Here is a 23,147-nt window from a genome sequence, read left to right as displayed (position 1 = left end):
CCTGTCCTAGTATTAGCGCTCGGCCCGTAAATTGGTCTAACCTAAAATAAATTTTTTTTTTGTTAAAATAGTTAAAAATCTAGGTCATGTAAAAAACTGATAGGGGGGGGGGGGTCCAAAAATCGTTCTTTAGGACAGACCAAAAGAAAGGACTCATCTCTAAAATTTCTTGTTTGTTGAAATTTCATAATTGAATAGGAATAAGATCTTTCTAACGTGCATTAGATTTTATCAGATCTAAAATTTGTTTATAATACTTTTTACATATTTGTAGTAAATATTATTAATATTTCAGATTCAAGTAAAGCGGATTATACCGAAATTTTGATTTAACGCCGGACAGAGAAATGTGCCTGACGGACAATTCAAGAAAAAAGATTTTTCAGCAGGACAAATTCAATATTTGTGTGTGTAGCTAGCTAGAGGTTATTTAGAATTGTAACTATGAATGGAAATCCGGGATCCCGAGAGTTTCGTGAATTTGAGATTAAAGGGACTATATTGTATGAGCAGGATGGTATCCTACTCCAGACAGCAAAGGATAATGGTTTACACTACGGTCTTCTCTCCGTTATAGATACTAAGCACGGCGTCTTCATCACGTGGGAGAAGAAGGATGATGTTCAGAAAGAGGAAGTTACAAAATGGGAGACAGAGAAATCCGCAAAACTTCCAGAACAGTTTATTGTTGGAAGTCCTCCAGATTCTACTGAATGGGCAGTTATTGCGGACCAGGTTCAAACCCCTAGCAAGGATTCTGTCAAGTTTAAAAGGAATACATCAATTAACAGATCTAGTGACGCTAACCTTCGTTTGACGGCTGAGTTAAATGAGGTTAGATCCTACAGACTGGTCGATGATGGAAACGCAGTAACATTACTGATGAGAGACGGAACTACGCACAATACGCTTTTGTTCGTGGAAGAAAGTTCAGATAGTTTTATTAGAACAATAAACCGTCAAATGGCAGTACGTCGGTCGGCTACTGATAGTGATCTTTACTTGCTATCGGATAAAAGGACTGCAGCATTGGACCAATCTCTCAGTGAGCTCAACCTTTTTGACCGTCCAAACCGAGAGACGGTATGGAGAACTATTGGAGAAATTCACAAGGATCCATACACTGCTGGTTTAACAATCCTGAGCAAAGTTGCAGATAGACTTCTCTTTAGTCCTCTGGAGAAGGAATACCGTCCTGAGGCTGAGATGGCTGAACTGCTTCAATCTGAAGGTGTCGGGGGGAGTCTAGAATGCCATGGAGAGGACGGCGGAGACAATTGGCAGCTTGTGAATAACGCAATATCTTTGCTGAAGTGTATTGATGTCCGAAACCGTGGTTCTCCTGTCTGTCAACTGGACTGGGAGCTGCATATAAACGAGGACGGAATTGTTGAAGACGTTTCATCCCTTCTCAACAAAATATCCCGAGGAGGCGTTGAGGACAATATTCGTTCTGATGTTTGGAAATATCTTTTGGGATTCTACAAATGGCATCACACTCATGAAATTAGAGAAATCAACCGGAGGACAAGAGTTGAAGAGTACTATCGGATGAAACTCCAATGGAAGTCCATGTCAGATGATCAGCAGAATAGGTTTACTGGTTTTAGGGAACGGAAAACTCAAATAGAAAAGGATATCGGTCGGACGGATAGAACTCATCCTTTCTACGCCAACGATCGAAACCCAAATGTTCAACTGCTGCATGAGATTCTAATGACCTACGTGATGTACAATTTCGACTTAGGATACGTTCAGGGGATGAGTGATCTGCTCTCTCCCCTGCTGTATGTGATGAAGAATGAGGTTGATGCCTTCTGGTGCTTTGTCGGGTTCATGGAGAAGGTAGCAACCAATTTTGAATTTGATCAGGGTGGAATGAAGAATCAACTCGCTCAGCTGACTGTGATATTGAAGTATGTAGACATATGCTTCTATAACTACCTGGAGTCGAAGGAGTCTGGAAACCTGTTCTTCTGTTTCCGTTGGCTCCTCATCTGGTTCAAGAGAGAGTTCAACTACTCGGACACAATGCGTTTATGGGAGGTTCTTTGGACAAGTAAACCTTGTAAGAATTTCCATCTTCTTATCTGTGTAGCATTGTTAGACTCGGAGAAGAGTTCTATAGTCGAGAACATGTACGGGTTCACGGAGATACTGAAACACGTGAACGATATGTCACACCGGATAAACCTGGATCAAATACTCGGAAAAGCTGAGGGAATCTACAATATGTTGAAAGATGATCCTGATGCACCTAACGCTGTGTTGGATGTGTTTGGAATCGAACCTGAGAATCTAAGTTGTGATAAGTTAACTCTTGTGAATGGAAAGCTGAAAAGTCTCCCGGTCCCTATAACAGGGAAACTGCTTGAAAGAGAAAGATGCACGACAGAATCTAGCAACGGAACAGACTCTCTTAACAACAGTTCCAGCGTCGAGGTTCTTTCTGAGGCCGATGAAAATAGGTTTGAGGAAGCTCTCTCTAATAGTTATTACTAGCGCTTTATCATCGGATTTCATATAGATTTAAGATTTGTTTAAGTTAAAAAAATTCGCATTATATTATTTATTTGTTTGTTTTCTGGGATATACATTTTGAACAACTTTATTTGCATTAATGTACTTGGTATACATAACTCAATTTACTATATAAATAATTGCTATATTATTCATTTATAGAAGTTTTTCCGCTTGTGTTATACATCTTTACATAACATAAAAAATGACATTGATATTTTATAATAATATGAGACATCTGTGATTTAATAATTTGTCGAGTTAAAAATTCAATATTTTCAGACTTATTCACATTTATCTATAAAATGACTGAGCCTGTTGCAGCTGTTGCCGGGGAGCCCGTCGTAGAGGAGGAGTTCTCAGTGGAGAAGGTTCTGGATAAAAGAATTGGAAAGAACGGAAAGATTGAATATTTACTCAAGTGGAGAGGATTCGGAGACGATGACAACACATGGGAACCAAAGGTGAAATAAAAAAATTAAATAAAATTTGGATTTAAATTTAAAAAATTAATTTTTTTTCATGAATACTTAATTTTTTCACTTAAAAATATTGTTAAAAATTAAAATATTTCAAAATCTGATTATGGGACAATTAACCACATTGTATAAATGAATATTGAAATCGAATCTAGGAATATCTAAATATATTCTTTGTTCGTCTGTTTATATCCAATAAACGTCAAAACGGCTGAACCAATCGTGCCAAAATTGTGTGTGGGACCTCACATGACCACATGAAATGTTTAAGGATGATCAAAATTAAAAAAACTAGCCTTCAACAATATACCATTTTCAATAAATTTTGAAAATCAACAATTTTAAAAAAAAATTTCAGGAAAATTTGGACTGTCCGGAGCTTATAGAGGCCTTCGAGGTTGCCAGAACAAAGAACTCGAAGAAGCCAGAGAAGAGGAAGATCGCTGGGGGAGAACCAAAGGCAAAGAGGAAGGAAGGGGAGAGAGCTAGAGGATTTGACAGAGGTCTTGATCCAGAGAGAATTATTGGTCAGTGGACACTAAAGTTTTTAATTTTAAGTTTTTAAAGTCTTAAGGATTCTTTAAGTGTATCCTCCGAAATGAACAAACCGGGAGAATGCTTGAGATCAAATATCCGCTCTTTCTCTGCAATTATATACCGTTTAAACGTCTTAAAGGTCTCAGATTCCTTAGATGAATACTAAAAAATTATTTCTTCAAATACTGCACTCTCGGCTCATATACAATGTCTAGCCAGTCACTCCTTTTAAGTAGACTTTATTAAACACTTTATTGAAAATACAAAATATAAATTTTAAAGTTTTTTTCTGCTAACTTAAACAAAACTTAACTGAAAACTTTTATATACATTTTCAATAAAAATGACCCACCACCTCTTTTAAACATAAACCAATTCAGAAGAGAATTGGTTCAACTTAATCTTTGTGGTTTAACTACTTCTTACAATTAATTAAATTTGATTCCTGTTATTATACTAGGCGCCACAGATTCCTCCGGAGAGCTGATGTTCCTGATCAAGTGGAAGAGCAGTGACGAGGCCGACCTCGTACCGGCCAGGGAGGCCAACGTGAAGTGTCCTCAGACCGTGATCAAGTTCTACGAGGAGAGGCTGACCTGGCACACATCAGGACAGGACGAAGACGAGTAAAGGACGGGGACAGGACTAGTTTTCCTTCAAACAATATTTCATAATACCGACTTTTCATAAAGAGATAATATTTTAATTCTCATTTTGTATATATAGAAATATTTTTTTTAAGTTGAAACATTTTTTAGAACGTGTTCAAAATTAGTTGTGAACATGACGATTATGCAAATCTTCAAAATTTCGGTACAAATACAATTTTAAATATCACTATCAGACATCTTAGTTCGTTCTGGAAGAGATTAAAACACTAGGTGATCCATTAAAAATAAGATATATAGGGTTACCCATCAAAGGATGAGACTGTAAAGACGACCCAAAACTCTAAAAATATGACAATTTGAAGCTTAATTTTTGGTTTCTTCTTGATGGTTTACTATATGGTTAAACACAGAAATAATCCATTTTTGGTCTGCATGGAACACTGAATGCAAGAAAACGTATCAAAATATTCCGTTCAATCAAGTCTCATCCTGTGGAAAAATTTTGAGTGTAAGAAAATTATCTAGGGGATCAATGCAGTTACATTTCTGCTACCCCGGCCCCCCTATTCGAAATTTATATACCAATTGACTAAATGACTTTGGTAAAACATAAAGGGTATATAAAAGATCTCATAGTATATCCAAGTTTTATTACTAATTTGATTGCATTAATTGCAATACAATTTGTTAAAATATCAAATCCCTTCTAAAAAAAAAAATATTTTTCCTCCCAATATGATTCAAATATATTGGGGAAAGTGAGTTCAAGGTTAAAGTTTAGGAAACACTTAAAAAGCGAAAAAATTAGCTGGTTGGTTATTCCAAATTATTCCCATGCATTTGATTTGATTTGAAACTTGATATGATTTGATTGAAAGAATGTGGGGGGGGGGGGGTAATTTGTTTTAATAGATACCAAGAGCTTTATGTGTTGGATACCGATAATCCCGATCGTTTGATCTTGATATCCCCAGTGGGCACTTGAATTATAAGCAGAATCTGCTTGATATTTGGTATTTGTAATTTATATTAATACTTATATTCTCTCATTGGTTCAACGAAAAATTTTCTGATTTTCCACAGACGACATTCTTCACAGGATATTTAATCTATATAATAAAACAAGACATTCGTATATATATATGTTGCCTATAGCCGGACAATCGGATGGACTGATTGGGCTGAAATTTTTTGTGGACACACATGGGTTAGACTAAAAAAATAGATTAAAAGAAATTTAAATATTTTTATAAAAATTTGTTTCCACGGGCAACGCCGGGCCCTTCAGCTAGTAAAGGTTAAAATTAGATCCACAAACTATAATGATATTTTATCTAATTTCTTTTATCTAGGTAAAGATGCAGAACCAGGCAGCTGTTGAAGCATTGTACTCCGCAACCTTCGTCGAGGACTACTTGGACTACGTGGAGAATGTCCCTGATGATATACAGAGGATTCACACCAGGCTCAGGGAGCTGGATATGCGACAACAGCAGGTTTAGTAATCATAGTTACTAGTTGCGGATGGGTCATGTAATCTAAACGCCTCTAACGGTTTTCTACTGTACGATAGAATATAAAACCATAAAACATTAAAAAAAAACTTTTTAACTCTTAAGCACACATATCTCAAGTGTTGGCTATACACTTCCTCTAACAACCAAATAAAAAAAAAAAAGAAGAAATTCTGAATTTTTTATTTTTTCTAATAAAAAGTAAACTGGATCTGGATCTTTTTTTTACAAGAACGATCCGGATCCGAATGCAGATCTAGATCAATATGTCATGGAATATAGATCCCTAGCACTGATTATAGGAAACTGTTCTAAACTTTTTTTGGCACTGAAAAAAAAACAATAATTTCTATTTCTTGTTAACATTTCTTTGAACACAAGTCAGCACTTGAAAAGAATGATTATTTTAAATTTTCTGCCCTTAACCGTTTTTTTTTTCCGACCATTTTAAAAAGCTGCGTCTGGTATATTAAGAATTTCGTAATCATTTATATATTCAACTAATAACATTTATTTCCAACCATTTATATAATGATGATAATGCAGGATGTTCTATCTGAGTTGGATAGTCTGGTGGAACAGTTTGAAGATACTAAAGATCCTGTAGCACAGAAGCGTCTTCTTAACAAGATGCTCCTTCCCCTCATAGCATCCCAGGATATAGGAGATGATAAGATCCAACTAGTTCAAGGCATGACGGACATTATTGAGAATAAAACTAGACAATTAGACCATGATAGTCAGAACTTGGACTTTGGACGGGGGGAGGAGGAGGAGAAGGGGAAGGTGAAGGAGGAGAAGAGTGAGAAGGGCGTGAAGAGAAAAAAAGTGAAGGAGGAGGAGAAGGTTGAGGAAAGTACAAATATAAAAATAAGCACTCCTGGCGGTAAAAAGGTGAAGAAAATGATCGCTCCACCCTTGCCTTCTAACTCTCACAAGAAGCGAGGAGCTGGGCGGAAGGTTGAGCGAGAAAGATCCGCCTCCCCGCCAGAGTTAAAGAACATCGATATCGATCCTGATGAGCCGACATATTGTCTCTGCGATCAGGTCTCTTACGGTGAGATGATCGGGTGTGACAACGATCTATGTCCGATCGAATGGTTTCATTTCAACTGTGTTCAGTTAAGTGGTAAACCAAAAGGAAAATGGTTCTGTCCTAAGTGTAGGGGAGAGAAACCAACCGTGATGAAACCTAAAGCACAGTTTCTCAAGGAGCTCGAGAGATTTAATAAGGAGAAGGAGGATAAACTAAAATAAAACGGTGAAGAAAAAATTTCTTTTTTTCCAACTTTGACGGACAATTTGTTGAATTTAAAGAAGTATTGTTTGAAGGTTGCATGTATAAATAAAGTCAGTTAAAATTGTACCTGAAGTGTTCCTTGGTTTTAATGTTCCTGTAATGCCAGTTACAATTAACATGAACTACACAGGATTTAAGAAGTTTTTAATAAAAATGTCAAATTGTGATGAAATGGGTTTAAATGTATAAGTTATCATCGTAATTTAGTAATACTCATCAGAAAAGGGTCATTAACAATGAACAACAGTGTTCTTTAAAATTTAATGAGTTAGATGTTCAGCCTTCCCCCCCCCCCCCCCCTCTTGGTTTGTTTTCTGTGAGAGTTGGTTTCTATTACAGAACTTTCCAATGTATGATTTACTAATAGTATTTATTGATGATTTACAATTTGATATATCACCAAATATCAAATTAATATAAGCAATTCATTTTGATATCTTAAAATGCAGTTTCACGATTTAAAACATGTTTTTTGGGTGCATAAATATTAAACATTGCATTTTAAATCAAAAGTTTAAGTTCTGTCCTATTTGGGCAGAGTAAAAGGAAGGCTAGAGAATTGCATGTTAATTCATTTCTCCAAATGGAAAGATTCCTTACATAAACTTTCAGATTTGATGAAGAATGGATAAGAACAGATGCTGGGAGCAGATTAAGGATATATTCAACCATCTGGACAGGACGGAGAGGGAGGAACGTGTATCATGTTTCGTTCTTGTCGGACGGATGATCCAATCCTTTCCACCGATCCTGGTAATCATTGATAGGAAGGGTGACTTCGTCCTGGAACTTTGAAAGGGTTGACCTTGTTTTTGTTTAGAAGAAACTAATATTGTTCGTTATCAGTGCTATGTCAAATGTCTAAGATTATTAAGTAAAAACCATCTCGGTTGTATATTTTTTTAAAAATAATTCCTCCCTCCCCCTTTTTAGAAATTCATTTATTTTCCCCATAAGTTATATATGTTTTTTTAGAGGGGTTTCGCTGAATTTGAAAAATTAAGTTATTGTTCAGGGAAATTATTATATTTTTCGGGTAAAAAGAATGAAAAACTTGTCTTTGATGTGTCAGTTTGTCTCTTCAATTCATCAAGAATCATTACCCCCCCCCCCAGGTGTAATTCTGAAAAAAATACAGCCCCGAAATATCAGTGAACAATAAGGGATTGTACTTTGAAGTTAAAGAGGGGCATATCATCAGATTAACAACCGTACCCTTTGATCAACGATTTAGAAAATATCCTCGTTTTCCTAGCTTGATGGTGTTTAATTCTGACAACTTCCATCATTTGTTTCTAGCGCGATAACCGTCACAATTGAAAAGACTATTTTCTAAAGAAATATCAAGATTCATTCTTGACCCGTCAAAACTGTTAAGGGTACTATCGTCAATCGGACATGGAGGAGGCACTTGAAATTATGTGAACAGACCCTTTAAATGCTAGGAATATATTAATATAGTGTAAAGCTTGTAATAGTGGACTTTTTATCAATGGTTTTTTTTGTAGTTGTGTCTCATATCAGTTCTATTCGGTTTTACAGGTCTTGACTAGCTGTTTTACATTTTTACAATAGTATTTAAGAAACTATGAATAATCCAGCGACAATTTGTTAATATTAATTAATTTTAGATGGAAGTATTTTAGGGAAGAATTAACAACTGAAGATAAATAAACCATTTTAAATTCTAGATTAAATAAATTGCTGAAAAATCTCTAATAATTAGAAAGTATAATTACTAACTAGCATCTTCAAACATAAACCAAATGCCTGAACAATCCATTTAATCCAACTCTGTAACTAGCATCTTCAAACATAAACCAAATACCTGACCAATCCATTTAATCCAACTCTGTAATTAGCATCTTCAACCATAAACCAAATACCTGACCAATCCATTTAATCCAACTCTGTAATTATCATCTTCAAACATAAACCAAATACCTGACCAATCCATTTAATCCAACTCTGTAACTAAGTAGTTTTTGTTATTGGAGACAAATATAGAGATAAAGAGAAATAAAGAGACAAAAAATTCGCCTTTCCTCGTTTTTTTAAAATAAATTCTTTAACAGACATTTAAAGTAATAAACGCAAAGCGTTAAAAAAAAGATATGATGATTAAAAAATTTGAGTTTGATGCAAGTTTTCAGTTCTTCTGAACAATTTTAGAACTTGGTGCTATACAGGGGTGGATGTTTTTCAGAATTACACCCCCCCTCCCCCCGGGGTGAAATGATTGTCGATGAATTGGGAAAATAAAATGAAAATGGGAAAACAAAAGACAAGTTTTTTCATTCTTTTGATACATATGAAAAAAAAATAATTTGTTTTCGCCAATTCCGCGAAAAAATTTGTCGCTCCGGAAAACTTTATATAACTTCTGGGCAAAATAAGTAGTTTCCTTAAAGGGGGGGACTTTTTAAGGAAAATATGCACCCCTGATTTTATATCTTAAAATGTTCGAAACGGTTTTTTTGATTGGATATATTTTTATTTTATAACTTATGAATTTATTCAGGCTGAGAATCCGTGCCTGGAGGAGCCACCAGAGACGAAACAGAGAACCAGAGCTTTTAGTTCTTATGTTCTCTGTCAAACTCTTCAGTTTCAGGTTCAATTCGGTTCCGGGAACTATTGAATTCAGGGAAGGAGTTCAAAACGTACTCATTAAGAGCTAATATACTTCTCCCTCGCTCGCCTAAGTTCAATCTTATTTGTTTCTCTTATTTTTCTATCTATCACAACTCCTTGCCTTGCCCCCCCAAATGCACGTCGTAGTCCAATCCTCACACCAATCAATTAATACCTTTTATCGGAAATATTCAGATTGTTGAGTTCATAGGTCTAGTGTCAGAAAAATAGAAGTCTGGAAATATTTTATTCTCAATTCATTTGTAATGAACTTAGTTAAAGGATTCTGATATTGAGCCAATATACAATGTATTTTATAACTTTAATATTTATTTTACAATATTTAAAATATTTATATGATATCAGATGAAAATATTTTGAGATTTCCAAACAGTAGTTAAGGGGTAGTCAGGAAACCCTTAACTGCACCCCATTATGGAAAATGGGAAGTTGTAAGCCCTGAAGCTCTCTTGAGAGGAATCTTCCATAGCAGTCCAGTCCTCACAGCTGGTTAAGTTAAAAACCGGTATCGTTGTGCATGGCTTGTACATTCCTTGCTTCCCCTGTGGGATATGAGATGTGTAACTAAACACAGCCTTTCCTCTAGGCTGTAATTCTGGGACCGCATAACATAGGTCCGCTCTCTTCGGAAGGAGTCAGGCAACTGAATAAAGATTTTGGGTTTGATTTTCTTTTTTATGTTTTGATGTAGAGGATTTAACCAGCCCAATCCAGTTTTTCTATTTTAAAACGTGTTAAATTCTGACGATTTCTTTCTTTGACTCCGCTTCATAACTCTCAAGTAATTTTTATTAAGAAATCACAATTATAACAATAACATTTTCGTAACTTTTCCTCAGACAATGGTGCCATTGTGAATTGGGTATAGGACTGTTTAAGTTGAGCAGCACTTGAAATAACGTTGGCAGTCCCTTAAAAAAAAATGTCTCTCGAATTTTCTTGTTTAGAGTAACCCTGAATACTCCGAGTGGGATACTGAGATATATGCTCTACAAACTATTATGTTTGAAACCCTACGAACCCATGACAAAAAGAGGTGAACATTTTCAATTTTTTTAATGTATCGGTAGTAGGGTCTCCAGAAAATTGGTGAAATCTTTCTGCAAAAATTTCGCATGTTTTCCCATTCCGTCCGTAAAATTTTTTCACGAAATTCTACATCGTTTTTGCTTTCTTTCGCAAAATTCAATTTCGCGAAACACGAAAGAAAATGTTCGCGAAAATTCGCAATTTTTCGTTCGCTGGAAACCCTAATTGGTAGATTTTATGGTTTTTAGTTCCGGTTTTTTTTTAAAGTATGTTATTTTTTGAACTATGAAGAGACAGTATAGCGATAACCAGAAAACTCTAAAAAAAGGAAGACGACTTTTAGAATCAATATATAGCTTGAAAGTCCAATGATCATGATACACCGCAAGTGTGAAGTGTAAACAGACCCATTTCACTCAACAAGTGATTTAATAAGCGTATTGTAAAACTATTTGCTTTAAAACAAAATTAACTTACATATTAGTATTATTGCAATAATCTCGTCTTCATATTCCATTGTTTTCTGGTTATCAATGTAGAATAATTAATTTATTTATTTTAGATGGAAATATTTTATGGAAGAATTACTCCGATTTACGCTTTGTCTGAGTATCATCATGCGAAGGATGGAGAAGAGTGAAGATTCTCCCTCCGTCCTTGCAGAGATTGTAACTAGGAAAGCTAAATTTAGGAGTTTTTTTATTTACAATTTTTTGAAAAAATCATTTGGAATATGTCATCGTGTTTGTTATTGCAAAATGTTATCGTATTTGTTATTGCAAAATGTTATCGTATTTGTTATTGCAAAATGTCATTTTAAAAATTGTTATTGAAAAGACTGGAAAAATGTCATTGGAAAAATGTTATTAGAAAAATTTAATTTGAAAAATATTACTCAATAATGTTTTTGGAAAAATGTTTTTGGAAAATATGGAAAGTACATTTCTTAGAAATGCCTAATTAAAAACTTATTAAACTCAAGCTTTTAATGTAGAAAGGAAATGGATAAGTTGGGACGGTTTATAAAGGAGGATAAATGTAGGATTTTAGAGGATCAGGAACCTGAGGATTCTATCTTCTCCAATAGTGTTAGACTTGTCTCAACCCGGATACAGGACTCAACCCGGAGACTTCTCTTCTCCTTGAACCGAATCCTACTGAAGAATATACAGCTGATCTCGGCTTGTATACGAAGACATGAACTTACAATACGAAAGTTTTGTCTGATCCAGATGAGTTTAAGTGATGTTGAACTGAAAACTCAAGCTTTACAGCTCATATCCTCAATCTTCAATCCGAGGGAGACCAACCTGAAACTGGTTTCGATGGAGACTAAACTGGTTCTTAAGACATTCCAGTTGCTCCATGACTGTGAAAAACTGATGACTTTAACCGAGCCTCAGATCTTCAGAATTTCTAGCGCTATGTTTCAGTTCCTGGAAAACTGGGTTGGATTGGAATCTAACTCTTCCTTGACAATCTTACTCCGGAGCACAGTTTATCAATCCGTTCTATCATTCATTGACACTGATTGGTTTCAAAAATTAGAGGTTGACAAACGAAACATTCTTTTCCAGTTTCTGATATCATTCTTGGACGACTCCGAAGAGCTGGGAGAAGGAGAGACAATATCTATTCTCCGATGTGGTCTCAACTTGCAGGATGAGAAACCTTTGATCAGTTTCTCCTGGAGAGAAATGAACTGTTTTACACAAATCCCGTCTCGAAGTGAGAAACGGAAGCATGAGGATTTTGAGGAACCAAGATTTAATTTTCTTCTCAGTAAATCTTGGTTAGATAGTCTCGAGTTTTTAAGAGATCTTCTCCATCGTGACCTGAACCTTGAATCCTGTCTATCCACTTGTAATATAATTCTGAAAGCTGGAACCGTCCTACTTTTAAGATGCAAGGAGAAATGGCCGGGTTTATCTTACCTTGTCCTGGATCCGGCCACAGTATCAAGTATAGTCTCCCTTCTTTACAGTTGTCTGGAGACTGGACCAGAACCGTCCTTATTCCAGGACTATTTTAATCTTATAAACTATCTGATCCTGCTTCTTAACGCTTGCAAGAACTATTCAGAGATAATTCCCAGTCTTCACTTACTTGCCGGGATTCTTGCTCTTCCCTACACCTCGGAATTAGCTCAGCTAGACTTAAAACTTGGAAAATCTCTATCCGTTCTGACCGCAGTGAAACCAGGACTGAACCCGGGAGAAGGACGGATGGTTTATCAGTATCAGGGTTTATATTATCTCTCCCTACTGCCTAAAGATGTAGCACCTAAATGGAGACTTCAGGTCTTCAAGCAGGCTCTCAGTAAAACTCCTGAGTATGTTGTCAGGTAGGAGAGAATAAAACCAACCTTTGTCTAACCTGATCCATTTGCTTAACACGGACGGGTTCAAATCAAAATCAATCCTAAGCTTTAACATGACCCCTACCCTTCACTCCCTCCCTTACAATTTGTTTAGGCAATTTCAAGACGAATATTATATTTACTTTTTGTATCCAAGATGTGTACCGAACCTTGTTTGTATCCTGGGAACCACCTGTACTGCATTGGCTCTGGATGTCATCTCTCGTCTCAATAAACAAACAAACAAAAGTAAGCTTCATCACGACGGGAATCAGAATTAAAAAGTAAAATATTTTAATTTTGATTGGACTCTTGCTACTCGTGCTAGTACTCTTTTATAAAGCCAGAGATATATAATTTGTGTGTGTGGTTTTTTTATGTTATGTTATGTTATGTTATGGAAAAAAATGAATTTCTCAGTTTGAAGTATTAAAAAGTAGAGCAAATGTTTAATTTTCGTTCAGCTTAGGGGTGGGAGTATAATTTTTAGTAATAGCTTTTAAACCCAGCTTTGCCTGGAAACTAACTTTATTTAGAATCTTTAAACCAAACTAAGAACAGTCCTCTGGTTCTACCGAGTTCTTAAATCAAAATTTAAGGCAAATTGGTCCTGGGGTTCTTGAGTAATGATCGGACTTACAAATAAACAAACAGACAAACAGAGATTACTGCTTTATATGTATACTGTATAAATATCCATCTTTAAACTTTCTGAAACTTCATTATTATTTTTCAACATTATTTTTATTTGTTATTTTTAGTGTTTACTGAGGAGATCTCCAGGTATTCAGGACTGCTCGTGTGTAGTCTAGCTAGAGGAGTAGAACTTGAGCTAACTGGAGTCAAGGATGAGATCAAGGAGAAGGACGAGTTCTCCAGGAAAGATTGCTCAGAGATGGATATCTCCGGAACGGATAGCAGAGGAGATGGTTTCTCCCGGATGGATAGCAGCGGAGAAGATATCTCGGAGAAGGATGTATCCGAAGAACCCGGACTAACCCCCGTATGTAGAAAGTGTCATGGTCAAATTAAATATAAAGGAGGGAATGTCGAGTTTAATTCTATTCAGCCTCTCTTCAAGCTTATAGGTGGGTTATTATTCTATTTTAATTGTTTCGAGATTTGAACCGTCGCTCAATTGGAACCGGTTTTTGGCGGTTCAGCGACGTGGTTTAAATTCTTAAAATTCGGCCTTAGGATTTTTAAGTCGCAGCTAACTGCCCTTTAGGTGGCATATTCTAACTGAAGTGCACGTGCAATACAAGCTGATTCTTGATTCAGTTTTGAAATCAAACATATTTAGCAAAACTCCACTTTCGGTCAAACGTTTAAATGCAAAAATGTGTTTAACGTGTACAATCCCAGAAATTTTGTTATTTTTTGAGCATCTGGGAAAAGTAGGGGTCTTTATCTCCAATTATGATTTTCTATACCTTTCTAGAGATGGGAAGAGTTGAAGAGAAGTTTAGACTTTTTCTCCTTAATCTCCCATTGTTCTGCAACAATATTCATTTGCAGGATCATTTTGAGTTTTTTCATAAAAGCTTGGAACATTACAATAAAATTGGTAAATTTAAATTAAGACCAAACATTTAAAACATTTTTCATTTATTCATTTATTCATTTATTCATTTATTCATTTATTCATTTATTCATTTATTCATTTATTCATTTATTCATTCATTCATTCATTCATTCATTTGTTCATTTAGTCATTTATTCATTTATTCATTCATTTTTTCTTTCGTTTTTCATTTATTCATTCAACATTTATTTATTGATTCATCATTCATTTATTGATTCATCATTTATTTATTCATTCATTCATTTATTCATTCATCATTCATCAATCTTTTATTTATTCAATGATTAATTTTTTTAATCATCCTCTCATTCATCCTCTCATCCTCTCATATATCCCTTCATTCATTTGTTTATTTGCTGAATTCTTTAATTCATAAAAGATTATATATACATTTATAACCTTTTTACTTTTTGTTAATTCTGTTTTAATTCTTTTGATTGATATTGGTTTATTTATTTAGATGGGTATTCTCTAACAAGATCAGATTCCTGATGGAGTGTGAGTGCAGTACCCTAGAGGGTAGGGACCAGGTTAGCTCCAACATTATCAGCAGACTCCTAGGGATGAACCCGAGCAGGGACGAGGACTGGAACACATATATCCCAACCCTCGTCTCTATACAACAGTGCGTTCTTCCGTTGAATAGTCAGCGGGAGGTTCTTAAAAAACTTCTCTCTCTATTCTTTAGCTTACACACACACAAAACCTCGTTTATCTACAGTCTAACCGTACTCCAAGACCAACTTAGAAAGGAGAAAACATTCGTCCTTCACTGGGTGGCGGAGAAGATTTGTTCTCGGAGTGAGGAACCTGAAGTCATTCTCATGTATCTTGATTTACTTGTACCTGTTGAGGAGAAGGATAGTTTTGTGATCCTGAACCTTCATCATATTCTCCCGACCGTGTTCTATCTATCAGCCATTAAGGATTTGAAGGCTCCGTTGGTAACCCTGGCCGGATTGAAGCGGATGAGACCTAAAGCTCTGATAAATGAATATTTTCCCAAGATGTACGCCCATCTTGTGATCAACAGTGATAAGGATACGTTAGCAGCGTGTATGCGGTATATGAAGAAAGAGACGGGGATAGAACTCAAGGTTCTGATTACATCATATAGGCTCAAGGTTATAGAAGAACTTCTCTGTGTTCTCAGCTATGATAGGTAAACCTTATTGATTTACATTTTAGATTCACAACTTAAAATTCTTCTTATCTTACGAAAAACCCATTCCACATGTTTCAGGGTCAAATAGTCTAAGCCCTTAATTTGGAAAATGTTTTGGTAGCAAAAAAAAACACAAATATTTTCATCAGTTTACAAAACCGCTTGGTAATATCTGCTATTTTTTATATGTTCTTGAATGTTTTGACGTAGTTGTAATAAAGAAACAGTGTTAAAAACACAAAATTATTCTTTTTTTCTTCTTTTCAATTGACCCATTTTATTTATACTAGAGAGAAGGTGACACATGCCCTAAGGGACTGTGCTCGAGCAGACGAGATGTTTAAGAATAAAGGGACTGGAGATCAAAATGTCGTAAAGGAATATCTTTCTCACAATCTAATGGCTGCTCTCTCCTTTTTCCTTACTAAACTTAACAACGAAGGAACGTCTGTAAAGACGAAACTAGATATACTCGCGTCTCTCTCCGAGCTCTGTAGTTTCCTTGGTTCAGATCATCTCTCCCCTGTTAAACACTCGCTCCTGGCTTGTCTTAAGATCTCTGGAAACCTGTCCAGAAAATCAGCTTCATTTAACACTGTCTCCGTATCTCTGTGGAACGCATTTGTCCGGAATATTGAGCTTAATGACCTTGAAGTAATTCTTCCGCAGGTGTTGGTTGGGTTGGCTTATCATGTAACCCTAGATAAAGAGAAGATTGTTCCTCTCTTCCGGTATCTTCTTGTCGAGAACAGGAAGAAGTTTAAGGATCTTTCGTCTTATATGGTTCTACTCCCGGATATAGCGGACCTAAAGGAGATCGTGGTTCAAGTTCGAGGTGCGAAGGTTGAATTCAGAAATATCCTTATTGGTATTCTCAAGAATATAGATCATGAAGCTGTTGAGGTCAGACATCAGACTCTTAACACACTGAGAAACCTTCTAGACGTGAATATGGGAGCTCTTCAAGGGTTATTGCTCCGGACTGATCAAACTGACTCCGTTGTGTCAGAGTTGGTTCAGAAACTGATGAACGGAATGTCTTCCCATGAACCAGACGAAGATCTAAGATATGTCTCTGCAGATTGTATAGGACGGATTGGTGCTCTGGATCCTGGTAGGATTGAGATTGCTCCGGATACTTCTGCAAACTCGGTTGAGATTCAGAATTTTCTGTTGGACGTGAACAGTGCGGACTTTTGTGTGAGATTGATAATGGAGCTGGTTCGAGCATGCCAGAGCTCAAGAGAACCTTTTATAGTGGACAACTGCATGTTTTCTATCCAGCAAGTTCTCAAGATATATCAGATCAATGGAAAAGAGAAAAATATGTTTGCTGCGGACGTGATGAAACGTCTCTCTGACTCTGCCCGAGAGATTGTTTCTCCTTTATTAAGATCCATGTATGTTCATACCCCGAAACCTCAACAAAAAATAAACACTCCGGTCTATGGTTCAACCTTGGGGAGAAACTACAAAGATTGGTTGGTTAACTTAACTCAGTGTCTGATAGAACATATTTATGATCCGAAGATCAAGGATATTTTCTCCTCCTGCCTCCCAGCACTGAAGAAAGATGTGCGAACTGCGGAGTTTCTCCTGCCTCATATTGTAGTGTCGGTGATCTGTGGAGCTGGTGATGAGGAGATAGAGATCCTCGTCAAGGAGGTGAACGCTATCCTTCCCGAAGACGGAGATGCTTCCCAAGACGATGGACAGGACAGGTTTGTGGAAGAAAACACGGATAAGCTTGTTGCTCAAACTCTGTTTAGTATCCTTGATCATTTACGATCATGGTTGAGAGCCAAGTACAACTTGTCCATCAGTTCCCTTGGTAAATCTGATAATCAGCTGAGAACTGAAGATATCCTGAAGGCTACAAAGGATAAACATTATCAAGCAGTTTTATCCTTCATAAACCGAATACCTGACGAAGGTTTAGCAAACCTATCCTTCTATACTGGAGCATATCATAGATCTGCTTTCTATCTAGACCGTACCTTTGTGAACCAGGAGTACAGCGAGCACCAGCTCAACGCCATGCAGAAGCTGTTCGCCTGCTTGCAAGAGCCTGATCTCGTAGTTGGAGTTGCTGCTGTTCGTCGTGAAGAGCCAACCTTGGAGAATCAGATTCTGTACAACCAGGCAATTGGAAACTTTCAGGATGCGCTTTGCTGCTTTGAACGTCAGCGTAGAGCTGAGAACGTTGGTTATACTGGTTTAATTCAGTGTTATCTGTATACTGATAAACCCTCAGCAGCTGCTAGTCTTGCTGCAGGACTCATTGCCAAGGATAAGAGTTTATCCAAGTACCTTGCTCCGTTTCAGGCGGAGGCGGCCTGGCAGCTGGGGGAGTGGCAAGAGCTCAACGAGTTTACAAAGGAGGAGTTTTCTCCGGAGCCTTCCTGGGAGATGAACCTGAGTAAGGTTATACTATCCGCATACAAGATGGATAAATTTCTCTTTCTCCAGGAGTCTCACTCAGCTAGGAAGGATATTCTGAAAACACTCTCTGCAGTTAGCTCGGAGCAAAGTGCTTACAAGAAAAGTTATCTTTACATTGGACGGTTAGGAATGCTTCAGGAGGTTCAGAATATTACGGAAACCCTTCTCCTGAATAAACCTGGAGATAACGAGGTTCTGTACTCCAGGTTGTGCTCTCTACTGGAGGATCTAGAGGCCAGGTTGAACTATACTCAGGTCTCATGGACCAATATGGAGCCAATTCTTAGACTGAGACGTGGAATATTTAATGCAGGTAGGATATTTTAATTGATCCTTTTCAAAAACATCATAGATTTTAATATCTATGTATGAAATGATGTTTTGTTTCAGTCTATAGCAGATGTAAGCCAACAGAAGCCATGGTACGGGAAAGGGTTAAGACTGAGATTGGTGAATGCTGGCTTCGCTCTGCCAAGATAGCAAGGAAGGCTGGGCAGCTGCAGGAGTCCTACAGTTTTCTACTAGAGGCGGAGAAGTATGAAAATCCGCAAATATTTTTAGAATCTGCTAAACTCAAGTGGGAGAGAGGAAATAAGACTGAAGCCATCTCTGCGCTAAAGAAAGGACTAAATGATGCATTTCCTGATGTTATGAATGCGCTGGAAAAGCTTTCTTCCAAAGATGACAAAGACCTTCAAGTATCCCTGACAAATCTTGACAGAAAAGGACCGGGGTTACGGGAATTGTGTGCAAGTGGGAAGCTTCTCCTGGCTAGATATGTTGAGGAAGCAGCAAGTGTTGGTCAGGAAGCTGTTCGAACCCACTTTGAGCATGCTAAAGAAATCGTTAGAACAAGCGATGAAATATTTTACTATCAAGCCAAGTTTATGGACAAGAAGTCTATGAAGATGACGTCAGAGCAGATGATAAATCAATCCGAAATCGTTACACATGCAGCTCTAACCTACTTGCGATCACTTCGTTACGGACCGACTTTTCTTGATGAATGTATGCCGCGCCTTCTTTCAATATGGCTCGACTTCGCGGCTACCATTCAGGAAGCGATAGTAGCGAAGAGCAGGGATACTTTAACCATAGCAGTGGTTGATCATGCGACTAAACAGCTAAGCAAGCTGAACAGAACGATCCAGAACACTATTAGTAAAATGCCAACATATTATTTTCTCACTGCATTTCCACAAATTGTATCTCGTATCTGCCATTCAAACAATGAAACCTACAACGTTCTCAAGTCTTTGATGGTAAAAGTTGTTCTGGCATTTCCCCAGCAGGCATTTTGGCACTTGGTTTGTGTGAGTAAAAACAGAGATCCGACCCGTAAGTCTAGGTGTCAGGAAGTGTTTGCCGAGGTCAAAAGGGTTCGGAGCGATCTCTCGAAGTTTTTGACCGACGCCATATTGTTCTCAGAGAAGATTGATGATTTATGTGATGTAAAGACTACTCAAGGTGTTTTGCACACATCCTGTCGTGAACTTGTCCCGTCCCTACCTGCACTCTTCCGGAGTAAAGGATTCTCATCCATTATTCTTCCGATAGAACGGAACATGGTTGTAACTTCTCCCACTTCTGAAGCGGACCTGGAGACGCACAACCCGTACCCGGACGGTGTGGTCACCATTGTTGGAATAGAAGACGATATTCAGGTCATGATTTCCCTCATCAAACCCAAGAAGATCACACTCCGGGGTTCTGACGGGAAACGTTACTCCTTCCTGGCCAAACCGAAGGACGATCTGAGACGCGACTGCAGGCTCATGGACTTTGGAAACCTGTTAAACAGAATGTTTAGAAAGGAACCAGAGACAAGGAAACGAGGATTAAAGATGAGAACATACATGGTTGTCCCAACAAATGAAACCAACGGATTGATTGAATGGGTGAGCAATCTAAAGGGATTAAGACATATCATTATAACCCTGCTGAAAGAGCGAGGAGTGTCGGTCCAGAAAATTCAAAGACAACATATGCCGAAGAATGAGGATAGTGTAGAGAAGAAGATCGAGGGACTGAGGAAGTGCATTAATGACATGAAGGGAAACCATAGTAGTCCTTCAGTGTTCAGAGAATGGTTTGTTAGAACCTTCCCGGATCCCCAGGTACAGCTTTATAAGGGAATTTTCAGTAATATCAATTGGCGCAACAGTTTCATTAAAACCTTTAGAATACAACTTTATTACAATAAAGTCTGGTTTCAATGTTCAAAAGATTAAATTGCATTATTGTGAATTGCATATGGTATCTTGTTATGCCCTCATATTAAGGTTTAGAGTAAAAAAATCCATTTTAAATTCCATTTAATTTATAACCTGAAACTCCTAGATATCTCCTAAAACTTCTTTAAAATCCTAATATTCAATAAACTTTTTAAAATTTTAACCCGTTAAGGGATTACTTGCCAAAAATTAAAGGGTTTTTCGATGAACTTCAATAAAAATGTGAATGGTTCAGTACTTCTTTATTTCTATTCGATGTTTCTTTTTCCTACTTAACTAACTATCAAAATCCACAATTTTATCCTTAAGTAATTATTAATTATCGAATGTTGTTATAAAGGCGTGGTTTGCGGCTCGGCTTGCCTTCACCCGGACAACGGCCGTTATGTCTATGATGGGATACATCCTGGGTCTGGGAGATAGACATCTGGAGAACATAAACGTGGATACAACTACAGGACAGACGTTTCATGTCGACATGAATAGCTTGTTTAATATCAGCGAGACATACGCGGTAATTTATTTTAAAAATTCAATGATTCAAATAATCCACAAATGTTCTGATAAATTGAATTATTCTTTTTATTTTGACTTGAATTCATTCTTTAAGTATGCAATTAATGAATGGAACAAATAAAAGAGTTTTTCTTGGACTGAACTTAAAATTATCAATTTAAAGATCAATGGAATTAGCTGATCATTTATGATTTATCAATTTATTCATCTTTCATGATTCAATTCATTATTCTATCATGTACAGTTTTTATCACTTCTTGCTTGGATTATCTCCTGTATCGAAATGAGTAGATATAAATCGTATATTTAACGATATTTTATTCGGGTTGTGTTAAAATCCATTCATTCATTTACTAAACTATATGTGATAACCATAATGCAAAAGAATGACTTCTGCTTCGCTTTAATGAGAAATATCGCTAACGGTTTTTTAATTTTTAGCTTGTATGACTGAAAAATGTTTGTCCAGAGCTGAAAACTTTAGAATGAGATATCCTTAATCCTGATACTTAATCTGTGTATCCAATGGACACACTTTTCATTTTCTTCTTAATCCTCTCTTTTTGGAAACGACGATGGCAATAATTTCGCGTTATTCTTGCTTTTGTTTGTTTGTGTTTTCATGATAAAACTAGGTTCCAGAGATAGTTCCTTTCCGACTAACCAACAATATAGTGGATGGATTTGGACCCTTGGGAACAGAAGGACCTTTCAGAATATCATGCGAGGTGAGCTATGGGGCTCATAGTCGGTGATTTTATGTTAAGGGATTTAGGGCAATAGTAGGGTCGAATAAAAATAGTGCTCAGACCATGGAAGAAATATGAGTAAAAGAATGTTTACTTTTATTTCAGCATAAAGTAGCTGAACACTTCTCTATTGCAGTTTCAGCTAAGGTAGAGATTAGAGAAGCAGTTGAACTACTTATCTTCATTTATTATTTTCGACCTTTGGGTCAGAATTTAAGGGGCAATATTATCTTTGGTCAAACATACTCTCTCTTTGACCCACCCCACCCCTCTCTTCATGGTTTAAAACAAATTTTATCTTTATTTTTCAACCGGTTTAGAAATACATAAAAAGATCGTAAAAAAAATATAAAGAATCATACCGTCTACAAGTTATAAGACCTTTCTCCACTTGATTTGATTTGATTTGATTTGATTTGATTTGATTTGATTTGATTTGATTTGATTTGATTTGATTTGATTTGATTTGATTTGATTTGATTTGATTTGATTATGTTGTTTTAGGTTACCCTGAGAATGATGAGAGACCAGAAGGATCTTCTAATGTCTGTTCTTCGTCCTTTTATATTCGATCCTCTAGTCGATTGGACCATAAGGTAACTTCGGAAGAATTGAAGAAGAAAAAAAGTTATTAAAATTTTGAATTGATTTGATTTGATCAGATCAGATCTGAGCTAAAAACTGTAGAATTGTGGATATGGAGATCAATGCTGCGTCGATTGTAGAAACCGAGCAGCAATCAGACGCCGAGAAATTTTGAAATTTTGCGCTCGATCAATGAGAGAACTCTCATAGCATTCCTGGGAATCCAGCAAGGATATCCAAAAGAGAGGATTAAGAAGAAACTTAAAAGTGTCCACAGTGGATACAGAGATTTAGCGATCGGCATGATAGGTGTCCAATACAAGAGTTTCAAGCTCTGATCTGATTTGATTTTAATTTGATTTGATTTTGATTCAATTGAATTTGATTTGCTGGTAATTGAATATTTCAGAGATAAGAGTAAGAAGAAGGAGGTTGGTGGTGATGATGGGAATAAGCCCGGTAAGGAAGCTCTAGCCCGAGTCCAGGATAGACTGGACGGATGTGTAACTACGGATAGGAAGCGGAAAGGTGTGTGCTCCTTGATGAAAGTTATTTTCTAAAAATTCTTAACTAAAAAAAATTTTGACATTTTTTCGTCACATTTTAATTTAATGGAAATAATTTTGAAGATCAGAAAACCAGTAAAAAGTAAAAAATTCCTCCCCCCCCCCCACCCCTAAAATTTGATAATCAACGGGGGAAATTGTAATTGTTGATTCTGTGTTTATCGTATACGTTTTCAACATAAATGATTATTATTATATTTTAGCTGTTCACTTAGTTCTGATTGAACTATTATTGTCGTAAGTTCCACGTTTTTTCTTTACTTGTGTTTGTATATTTAGGGAACCTGAACCCCCCGTTAAG

At 36.6% G+C, this 23,147-nt stretch overlaps 5 protein-coding genes across 10 annotated transcripts in view; all 5 read left to right on the top strand.

The window, feature by feature from the left end:
• Positions 1-267: 267 nt before the first annotated feature.
• LOC111702241 (TBC1 domain family member 15) lies at positions 268-2,611 on the top strand. Its single transcript, XM_023473871.1, has one exon. It carries the CDS (start codon positions 445-447, stop codon positions 2,500-2,502), a length of 2,058 nt encoding a protein of 685 aa, XP_023329639.1. The 5' UTR covers positions 268-444; the 3' UTR covers positions 2,503-2,611.
• A 172-nt stretch (positions 2,612-2,783) lies between these two features.
• LOC111702243 (chromobox protein homolog 1) lies at positions 2,784-4,359 on the top strand. The gene is made up of 3 exons (XM_023473873.1): positions 2,784-2,984; positions 3,358-3,526; positions 3,997-4,359. The coding sequence occupies exons 1-3, from the start codon at positions 2,826-2,828 to the stop codon at positions 4,164-4,166; spliced, it is 498 nt and encodes a 165-aa protein (XP_023329641.1). The 5' UTR covers positions 2,784-2,825; the 3' UTR covers positions 4,167-4,359.
• Positions 4,360-4,370: 11 nt separating this feature from the next.
• On the top strand, positions 4,371-7,574 carry LOC111702242 (inhibitor of growth protein 1). Its single transcript, XM_023473872.1, has 3 exons — positions 4,371-4,417; positions 5,500-5,643; positions 6,208-7,574. Exons 2-3 carry the CDS (start codon positions 5,506-5,508, stop codon positions 6,916-6,918), a joined length of 849 nt encoding a protein of 282 aa, XP_023329640.1. The 5' UTR covers positions 4,371-4,417; positions 5,500-5,505; the 3' UTR covers positions 6,919-7,574.
• A 1-nt stretch (position 7,575) lies between these two features.
• Positions 7,576-14,145, top strand: LOC111702240 (uncharacterized). Its single transcript, XM_023473870.1, has 7 exons — positions 7,576-7,714; positions 9,483-9,575; positions 10,564-10,652; positions 11,208-11,321; positions 11,640-12,989; positions 13,162-13,253; positions 13,766-14,145. Exons 1-7 carry the CDS (start codon positions 7,586-7,588, stop codon positions 14,128-14,130), a joined length of 2,232 nt encoding a protein of 743 aa, XP_023329638.1. The 5' UTR covers positions 7,576-7,585; the 3' UTR covers positions 14,131-14,145.
• An 896-nt stretch (positions 14,146-15,041) lies between these two features.
• LOC111702223 (serine/threonine-protein kinase ATR) overlaps positions 15,042-23,147 on the top strand; it is a 12,709-nt gene continuing 4,603 nt past the window's right edge. For all 6 annotated transcript variants that reach the window (XR_002765379.1, XM_023473842.1, XM_023473839.1 and 3 more), the window contains exons 1-7: positions 15,042-15,751; positions 16,045-18,509; positions 18,587-20,313; positions 20,771-20,944; positions 21,582-21,674; positions 22,200-22,291; positions 22,690-22,808. Coding sequence is in view for 5 of the 6 variants with exons in the window: in XM_023473842.1 (XP_023329610.1) it covers positions 15,081-15,751; positions 16,045-18,509; positions 18,587-20,313; positions 20,771-20,944; positions 21,582-21,674; positions 22,200-22,291; positions 22,690-22,808 (5,341 nt within the window). In the remaining variant the exon portion in view is untranslated. The remainder of the gene's footprint in view (positions 15,752-16,044; positions 18,510-18,586; positions 20,314-20,770; positions 20,945-21,581; positions 21,675-22,199; positions 22,292-22,689; positions 22,809-23,147) is intronic.

The sequence above is a fragment of the Eurytemora carolleeae genome, unplaced genomic scaffold, assembly GCF_000591075.1.
Source record: "Eurytemora carolleeae unplaced genomic scaffold, Eaff_2.0 scaffold494, whole genome shotgun sequence".
Taxonomy (NCBI): domain Eukaryota; kingdom Metazoa; phylum Arthropoda; class Copepoda; order Calanoida; family Temoridae; genus Eurytemora; species Eurytemora carolleeae.
The sequence above is the reverse complement of the archived record's forward strand: the minus strand, read 5'-3'. Positions and strand labels throughout refer to the sequence as shown.

Bases quoted from the DNA above. Each gene is read 5' to 3' on its own strand.
- LOC111702241 (XM_023473871.1), top strand. From the start codon at position 445: ATGAATGGAAATCCGGGATCCCGAGAGTTTCGTGAATTTGAGATTAAA.
- LOC111702243 (XM_023473873.1), top strand. From the start codon at position 2,826: ATGACTGAGCCTGTTGCAGCTGTTGCCGGGGAGCCCGTCGTAGAGGAG. The intron at 2,985-3,357 runs GTGAAATAAAAA...AAAAAATTTCAG, and splicing joins ACAACACATGGGAACCAAAG to GAAAATTTGGACTGTCCGGA. The intron at 3,527-3,996 runs GTCAGTGGACAC...TTATTATACTAG, and splicing joins TGATCCAGAGAGAATTATTG to GCGCCACAGATTCCTCCGGA.
- LOC111702242 (XM_023473872.1), top strand. From the start codon at position 5,506: ATGCAGAACCAGGCAGCTGTTGAAGCATTGTACTCCGCAACCTTCGTC. The intron at 5,644-6,207 runs GTTTAGTAATCA...ATGATAATGCAG, and splicing joins TGGATATGCGACAACAGCAG to GATGTTCTATCTGAGTTGGA.
- LOC111702240 (XM_023473870.1), top strand. From the start codon at position 7,586: ATGGATAAGAACAGATGCTGGGAGCAGATTAAGGATATATTCAACCAT. The intron at 7,715-9,482 runs GTAATCATTGAT...GAATTTATTCAG, and splicing joins AATCCTTTCCACCGATCCTG to GCTGAGAATCCGTGCCTGGA. The intron at 13,254-13,765 runs GTAAGCTTCATC...TGTTATTTTTAG, and splicing joins CAATAAACAAACAAACAAAA to TGTTTACTGAGGAGATCTCC.